The following is a 9,699-nucleotide window of genomic DNA, read 5'->3' as shown; positions in this document are numbered from 1 at the left end:
TATATTTGTGAAGAACTATTGGAATTCTACCAAAAAATTGATTTTTTATCAGATTTCCAATATATTCATTGTTTGAGGAGATATACAACTTCATCCTTTTAGAACAATTCATCTTCAGATTGGAAGGAAATTTACACTGGAAATAAATTCTACATTAATTTTTTTTAATTCAATGTTTTAAACATGTTTCTGAAATTTGTCCTGGTCTACATTGTTTCCTATGATGTGTCTTTTATTACTAGTTATACCCTTTTCTCTATGATCAATTTCTTTCATTAGTGATTATATGTTGATTAATCAGATGTATCTTTTGTTTCAGAATGTTTCTTGTGCTTGAAATTTTGTTGTTTCTTGCAATACTGAATTCATCATTTTCATCAAATATGGAAATTATTTGTCCATTATTTCATCAAATCATTTTTATGTCCAAACTTTTCTGCATTGGACATAAAAATTAGATATATTAAATATTTGAAATATTCTCACATTGGAAGATGCTTTTGTCAGTTTTTGTTTTCTCCATTTCATTTTGGATAGTTTTAATAATTATGCCTTAATGTTTACTATTACTTAGTTTTGCAATGCCCATATATTTTCCAATCCATGTGTTTTTCATCTCACATGTAGTAATTGCCTAACTAAAAAGTCAAATTTATCTTTGTGTATTTACCATGTCTCTTACATGATCAAAAATTTCACTAGCTTCTTGAATCTGTGCAATGCCCTTATAATAACCGTATACCACATTAATTGAGAAATGGTCATACATACACATCCCTCATTTCAAGTGCATGAGAATGATTTTAACAAATTCATATCTATGTGCAACAATTCCCTTAGTTAATTAGAGCATTTTAATTTACTTCAAAAGAAATTCATACCCTTTAACTATCAACCTCCCACTAATTCATCCATCACAACTCCAAGCAAACAATAATTTACATTCTGCCATCACAGTTTACGTGCTCTGGGAGATTCATAAGAATGGAATAACATAATGAGGGGACTTTTGTAGCTAGATTATTTTATATAGTGTAATTCTTTCAAAAGTTATATTGTTGCATCAGAGCTTCATTGCTTTACATGACCAAATAATATTTCATTGTATGGTTACATGGTATTTGTCCATTCATCAGGTTATGGACATATTGATTCTTTTAATATTTTGATGGTTCTGAATAATGTTGCTATGTAACAGTTTTCATTTGGACATGTGTTTGGTCTTCCTTGGATTTCAGTTAGTACTGGAATTGCAGGGTCATACAGACACTCTACATTTCATTGTTTGACAAAATGCCAGACTGATGTACAAAGCAGCTGCACCACTTTATTCTCACCGATATTGTATGATATCCCCATTATAAATAGATATCACTAATTATGACATTAGTACAATATAATATTAAAATTGTACTAATTTTAATAGTTCAAAGCATATGAACTTTGAGTGAAGTAAGTGTATCAAATCAAAGAATTTGAAGAACACAAAGACAATTCATGAAAAGGTGAGAAATTGATATGAGACATTATGGTATGAAATTTTAAGGAATAACATTATCATAAGATATGAGAACTCTAATATTTAAAGAAATTAAAAAATACAGAAACCTCCTACTTTATAGTGAGGCAGGTCTCACATTCAAAACTTTCTTCAGAGCCATCATGACATCCCTGTTTCTGAGACTGTAGATTAGTGGGTTTAGCACAGGAGTGACTATGGTATAAAAGATGGATACAATCATGTCCTTTTCAAGGGTGTGATAGGAACTGGGAAGCACATAAGTGTAGAAGGCAGCCCCATAGAAGAGGGTGACCACAGTCATGTGGGAGGAGCAGGTGGCAAAGGCCTTCTTCCGGCCCTCTGCTGAGTTCATCCTGTGGATGGTGAGGAGGATGAAGTAGTAAGAGCCTGAAATGATGGTCACAGGGATGAGCAGCATGAGGACGCAGCAGAGGTACATGAGTGTCTGATACATGGAGGTGTCTGAGCAGGAGAGCTTCATCACAGCAGGGACCTCACAGAAGAAATGATGGACCTCCCGAGATCTGCAGAAGGAGACGGTCATGGTGATAGGAGTGAAAATGAATCCATCCACAGAAGCCAAAAACCACCCACCCAATGCAAGGAGAATGCACACCCTGTGGTTCATGAGGACAGGGTAACGAAGAGGGAGACAGATGGCTACATAGAGGTCATAGGCCATGGAAGCTAGAATGAAAAATTCTGAACCAGCAAGTGTTGAATAGAGGAACATCTGCATCCCACATCCGGGGGCTGAGATCGTGTTCACACCCGTGACCTGGTCCATGAGCATCTTAGGCACAGTGACAGAAATGTAGGTCACGTCCATGAGAGACAACTGGCTGATGAAAAAGTACATGGGGGTGTGGAGGCGGACATCACAGTGTATAAGGAGAATCAACACAGTGTTTCCCACGAAGGCCATCAGGAAAGCTATAAAAATAACCACACCCAGAAGAGTTGGGTGTTTGGAGTGACTGAAGATTCCCAGCAGGATGAAATCAGACTGTGCAGTGTGATTGTCCACCCAGTGAATGTCTTCCATGAAGATTCACGTAAATGAATGAAGAGAAATTTGGGTTTAATAATCATTCATAGGATACCTTCACCTGAAATGAGTACATATATGTTTTGTGAATTTATGTGTATGACTGTGTGTGGATATCAGTTGTTCTAAATAGAGGGATTTTCATGCACATGTAGAAATGGGACTGCTCATTATGATTTCAAATATCCAAGAAAGGGAAGAATTCACAAATACGGGTAAAAATATTTGGAATTTATACTGGAGTTGCCAGAGATCAGGTCATGGGATTTCTTCATGATTCTGTCATCCATCAACATGTATTAGAAAATTACAGAGATTCTGATTAAGCAAATACTAATTTACTGAGCTGTGGAAATGACGGCAGGGGAGGAAGGCAAAGCAGACACATCCTCCTTGTACAAAATAAGGAAGCAACTGCAGCAAATACTACTAATCCTGAAATGACCCGAAAACAGCAGAATAGACCATCTTCACCTGGTGAAGTGAACGTAAAACTGGGAAGGGTGAAGTGACGGAGCCATGACTGATTAGGACCCAGACTCGTTCCCCATTCTGTCCCACAAGTCGGGGGGAGAGTAGTGGAGCAGAGAGAGGATAAGTGTTCAGGGATCTAGCACACGGGCCCAGATAAATGCCCCAGGCAGATGAGTCCATGTAGCATTGGTTTTTGGAGAGTGACAGGGTTGCACTCCAGGGAGATGTGCAGCATTCTGGGAGGCCGTGATCCTCCATCGGCCCCACTGAGATCCAAGTGGAGACCACACCTTGAACGGTTTACCAGCAGTGAGCAGTGTGCCACAGATGCATGGGTCAAGGGAGCTCTTTCCAAGGATAAAGGGCAGGTGGATGGTTCCTCCCTAGCCCCGCCTCAGCCCAGCTGGCTGGGTATTCACAGGAACCCGTTCTGAGTGCTCCATCTCCCTCCCTGCAGCTCAGCCACATGGCAGCCCTTCCTTGTGCCCCTGCCTTGCTCAGCCCACTCAGCCAGGCAGACTGTGGTGCCTGCAGGCAGAGGGAGGACACTTCCAGGTGCCCCTGGCCCTCCCCCCATCCACATGGTGGGAGCGTGCATGAACCAGCCCTGTACTCTAGCTCCCTCACTGGAAGGACGCCCACAGCAGCTCCCTGCACTCCTGCCCTGTCCTGCCATCTTGGCCCAGCAGCAGCTGCCTTTGCTGACAAGCAGGCAGACAGCAGCTCTACCTATAGTTCACCCCAGCAGAAGTGCCTCAAGGCACCCAAAGGGCCCAGAGGCCTGTGGACTCCTCTGCTGACACAGACCAACCACTGCTGGAAGACAGGCAGAAAGGCAGCCCTGCCCATTGTCCACCAGCTGCACCCTAGGGCCCCACCTTAAAGGAGAACCGTGCACTGTGGAGTAAACTGTCTTCAGCTGCTGTGCACCAAGGATGCCTTCTTCATGAAGCCATTACCCTGAACACCAGAAACCATAACAAAGTTTAACTATAAGGAGAGAGTACTGAAGTCAACCAGAGAACTAAAAATACTAGTTATGAGTGAAACCCCATCAGGCTGTCAGCAGACTACTCAGCAGAACCGTACAGGCAGAAGCGAGGGTCATGATATGCTTCATGTACTGAACCTGAAGGATATTCACCAAGAATCCTCTAAGAGCAAGTTTCTCATTCAAATATGAAATGAGATTAAACAATTTCTGGATAAATGATGACTCAAGGAATTCATGACTATTCAATCAGCATAATAGGAAACATTAAAGAGACTACAGGAGATGGAAAGGTTTCTGAGGCTAAATAGTTTTCAAAAGGAAAATAAACCGAAAGTAAATGTAGTGAACAAAGTAGTGCAAAGTACTTAACTAGTAAGTATCAAATTAAAACAAACAAAAGTAGTAAAACCAAGTATACACAAATTTAGTCAAGGGATACACAAAAAGTGCAGATTATGACATCTAATACATTAAACGTGGAGGAGAAAGAAGAAAAACGTACTTAAGTAAACTAATCATCAGCTTAATATGGACTGTTATATAGTCAGGGAGATATCCTTGAACCTTATAGTAACCAAAAAAACCTATAATAGATACACAAAAAAGATTATAAAAGAGAAATCCAAAACAACACCAAAAAAAACTATCAAATAACAAGAGAAGAGTATAAGAGAGGAAGAAAGTAATAGAGACTATTAAAACAACCAGAAAACAATGAATAAAATTTCAATAACAGCATACCTATCAATAATTACCTTCAATGTGAATGGACTTAATGCACCCATCAGAAAACATAGAGGGAAGAATGAATAAACAAACAGACTCATCTATCCATGTGCTTCCTACATCAGACTCATCTCAAGCCCAAAGACGTGCACAGACTAACAGTGAAAGGATGGAATAAAGGTAATTCATGCAAGTGATAATGAGAAAAACTCAGGCATAGCTGTACTTGTATCCAACACAATAGACTTCAAAACAAAGTAACGAGGGACAAAGAAGGCCATTCCACAATGATGAAGGGGACTGTCCAACAAGAGGATATAACCATTATAAATATCTATGCACCCAACGCAGGAGCATCTAAATATGTAAAACAAATACGAACAGAATTAAAGGGGGAAATAGTTTCCAACACATTCATTTTAGGAGACTTTAACATATTACTCACTTCAACAGACACACCAACCAGACAGAAAATAAATAAGAAAACAGAGGCACTGAACAATACATAAAATCAGATGGATCTGCTGCTCTTGCCTGTGTCTGTGCGAGACACGGAATATGAATCAAAGTAAAATCAAACTTCATTAAACATAAGGAGGCTACGGTCTCTACTCAGTAACAATTGTTAAATCAATGTTATTTAAAGTAGAATTTTAAAATAGGTAAAATAAAACAAAAAAATAACCAATGAAACAAAATATCTGACCTTTCTGAAGACAATTGGTAATAGTTTCATCTGCATAATCTCTTCCAGAAATTAGACCTTTCCACCTCTTCATTTTCTGACATGTTGAAGGTTAAATTTTAAAGACTTTTACAAACAGGAAGGTAAAATGGAAGAACTGGCTTGTCTTTCTGCAAAGAGTTTAGAAGGGCTTGTAAGTTGGGATATTTCAGGAGGAAATTACACATATCAAATACATTGTATATTCTTGTAAATCATCACAAAGTTTAAGTATGATCTTCAGGTTATTATAGTCCCATGTTCTGGCGTGCTGTAAGATTAGACAACACAGCAAATGACTTTGATGTCTTCCTATATATATACAACTAGTCTGGAACACAATGAAACAATAATTTTTCTATCAAGTTCCACCCTCACTGGTGGATGAAGCTGAGCTCTATGCAAATTCAAAAGCTGTCCAATACGCTCCAGACACCCCTGCCCACCCAGCTCCTATTTGCCATCAAAGTGAAGCCGGACCCACACAGTGGCCAGAGCAATGAGCGCCTGGGAGCTGTTTTCCGAGCGAATGGAGGAAACGCAGGAGGTGCCAGGGTCCTGGGCAAACTGCTGATACACTTTGCTAAGCAGGCGTGACTTTGCTGGAGCCCCACTGAACAGCCCACCAAGCACTCCTGACACGAGGACCTGCTGTCTGTGCCTGTGAGGACACTGCCTCCCGGCTTGTCCCGACTTCCCTGCCCAGGTGCTGGAGACTGACGTGGGTGGCTCAGTGTGTGTTTAACTTGCAGAATCATTGACGGTGGCGGTAGAATAATGAGTCTTGATTGTCTTGATTTAAAGCATCCCAGAAAGTTTTTAATGCTGCACCACATATAATCTTCCCCAACAGTCTAGGACATACTTTTTTAAAAATCATATTACAGATCTTTAAAAATGAAGTTTTCATGGTAAGCGCCTAACATCCCAGACTACCCTAAGGACACTGCCTCAGCAGGGGCGGGAACCACAGTGTGTACCAGCCTCATCTCTGCTGGGTACGCAGGCCTCACTCCACAGTCTGTAATTTGGGTTTAGGTCACCCATTGATAATTTCAACATGAAAACACAAATATGACTAAGACTTTTGTTTCAAGCTTGTAATTACCAGAAATAGTCCCCCTCAGTTAAATTAAGTCACTCTTCCTCTGCAAAATTTCAGTCTCATGAGGATGAACACATCATCCAGTAATATAGAAATCATATATATTGTTTTATTCCATTAGCATTTGGAAACTGACATTTATTTCCACATGTTAGAGTTTATAAATGGCATACAAAGTTTCAACAGGAAAAGTGTATTTACTTTTCTCAATAAAAATAGATGGTTGCAAAATAATTGAGGAAATAGTGTCAAGAATCAATAGAATGGGCAGAAGAATAAGTCAAGAATAATAATTACCCATTTGATCCTCCAGTTCTGTCTGCCTGTCTGGTTGAACCCACCATCCAATGATTTTTTTACCTCAACCACCTGGGCAAATAATAGAGTGTGGCTTGATTAAGTGTATAAGAAGGAAGATGGCATCAACCTTTGTTTTATGATGCCTGTCATAGGAGCTGATCCAGTGTGTGTGTGTGTGTGTATGTGTGTGTGTGCACGCACGCTGATAAATCCCCTTGGGACTTTGAATAAGTATGCAGTAAACAGGGTTAAACAATGTAATAAATATTTCAGTTATACTAATTTGTGTTTCTCCTTTATGCCTTTAAAAAATCTCCTATTGTTATTAAATGTAATGCTACTAATGTTATTAAATATAAAATATTCACCAATATTTAAATTAATTTCAAGAATGACCACTGTTAATAAATTCTTATCTGAAATATATGAGCTTGTTTACATGTTGCCTTTTCATTCTACAAAACATGTACTATATATATTTCAGATATATATATAGACTGTTGGGGGAGGAGGAAATCTCCAAAAATTATTTAAACATTATTATTTTTTCTTATCATTCACAGCTATAGACTGAAGTTGTGAGAAAATTAGTGTATCCAAGAGAGCACCAGCAATAAGTGCTGTGGTGGAGATTTACACGGAGGGTGTCTGCTCCATATCATTGTCTTTATCACTCCTCATGACGTGATTGTTCATACTTTCTTCACTCATTCACTTACCACCTATGCAACATTATATGCTTAATTTTTCCACTTTCAATTTCATTGTGGTAAATACACATGAACTATATCGTGTCAACGATCTTTAAGTGAGCAGTTCGAAGGTAAGACATGCATTCATATGTGAGGCCATCCACCCCGGCCCTCAGCAGAACTTTCATCTTCAAAAGAACCCATCACCCAATAATTTTATCTTCTATTTTCTTTTCCCTATTCCCTGACAATAGCCATTATAATTTCAGTTTCTATGACTATGAACACTCAAAGTAACTCATTAATTGAAATCATACAGGTTTTGTATTATGACTGGCTCATGCCAATTAGCATATTATCCTCAAAGTCCATCCACACTTCAGAATATTAAATAATATATTGCTACATTGTTTAAATTTATTGCAACATTGTTTACAGAATCTCCTTCATTTTCAGGCCAACTAGTACTTCATCACATGTATATTCAACATTTTTCTTATCCATTTATCCATCAATGGACACTTGTGCTGCGTCCATTTCTCAGATATTATGCATAATGCTGTTATGAACATGTTTTCAGAAATACTGCTTCAAGACACTGCCTCCAATATTCTAGGGAATTTATCCAGAAGTAGAATGCAGGAACATATTGTAGATCTGTGCTTAAGTCTGAAGGAATTCGCAGACTCCTGTCCAAAGCAGATGTATCATTTTATATTCCCACACCTGTGCACAAAGTTCCAACTTTTCCACATCCTCATTAATACCTTTTATTTTAAGTGTATTTGATAGCAGCCATCCTAAAGAGTGTTAGATTTTGTGTCATTTCAGTTTTGTCTGGATTTTTCACCATCATCATGCTGGCCTCCAAAATGAATTTTAGAAGTGTTCCAATCTTTTCAACTTTCTTGGAAATGTTTGAGAAAAATACACATTTTTTGTTTTTATTCTATTGAAGAATATTTGACATAAAATATTTTATTTGTTTCAAGTAAATCACAACATAGCGATTTGACAGTTACATACAGTACTCAATCCACACCTCAGCTAATGTAGTTCTGTCTGTAGAAAAAGATGCTTTATGTCACTCATCCTCAAGGGAATGCAAATCAAAACCACAATGAGACATCACCTCCCACAACAGGCAGAATGGCCACTATCCAAGTGATGAGAAATAACAAGTGTCAGTTAGGATGTGGAGAAAGGGAGCTCTGTGACACTGCTGGTGGGAAGGTCCACTGGGGCCACCGCTGTGGAAAGCAGTGTGGAGGTGCCTCAGAAAAGCAGTGGACACGTGACCATGCGTCGTACTGTGGTGTGGACGCACTGCTTCCTGTTTCCCAGTCTGAGTGTGCACTGGAGCAGCCTGGGGGGCGGGGCACAGTGGAGGTTATTCAAATGTGATTCCCTGAGAGGGTGCCCTCTTCTTGGACACAATATCCACTCTAACAAATGAACATTATGGGATTCTGTGCACCTAATTTGGAAGAATAGATGTCTGGTTACCTAGGACTGGAACTAGGTGTGGTAACATTTACACTTTTTCCTTTGGGACCTCGTGGAAGACCTGCACTTTCTATCCCCTCCATCTTTGAGTTATGATGGTGAGCGGACCTCTTTTCAAAGGGCGGCCGCTCTCACCAGGGGATCAACAATAGTCCTAATGTATTGTGAGCTCTATCTCCCTCATTATATCCTATAATGTACTGTGAGCTCAATGTTCCTTTCCCCAGGGACATTGAACTCCTCATGATAGTGAAGCAGGAGGCAATAAAGGGTCACCATTCTTGTGGGGTGCCTGGCCTTGCCCTTGGGAAGTGTTCTGACTACTGTTAAACGAAGACGGAAGGAAGGGATATGTTGGGTGCCCAGGTGACCCATGTAGGTATCTCTTGGTACTTTTTTTTATCTCATTATGACAGTAAATGATCAAAAGTAGTAGACACAGGAACACAATTTTAAGTCACACTTCCTGGTAAAATGTCCAATGACTATGTATTCAACAAATTGTCCCATTAACTTTCCACTTAAAATTTCTCCGAAGAGAGAAGTGCAGTCAAATCCTGGAAATCACTTCGCAGAAATCACAAATAAATAAGTGGACACAATAGTGC

At 39.3% G+C, this 9,699-nt stretch overlaps 1 protein-coding gene across 1 annotated transcript; it reads right to left on the bottom strand.

Annotated features, from left to right (window-relative positions):
• Window positions 1-1,616: 1,616 nt before the first annotated feature.
• Window positions 1,617-2,567, bottom strand: LOC118913045 (olfactory receptor 2T5-like). The gene has a single exon (XM_036886731.2). The coding sequence runs from the start codon at window positions 2,565-2,567 to the stop codon at window positions 1,617-1,619; it is 951 nt and encodes a 316-aa protein (XP_036742626.2).
• Window positions 2,568-9,699: the final 7,132 nt, after the last annotated feature.

This window comes from Manis pentadactyla, chromosome 13 (assembly GCF_030020395.1).
Source record: "Manis pentadactyla isolate mManPen7 chromosome 13, mManPen7.hap1, whole genome shotgun sequence".
In the NCBI taxonomy this organism is placed as follows: Eukaryota; Metazoa; Chordata; class Mammalia; order Pholidota; family Manidae; genus Manis; species Manis pentadactyla.
Note: the sequence above shows the minus strand (reverse complement) of the source record. Positions and strands in the feature narration are given on the sequence as shown.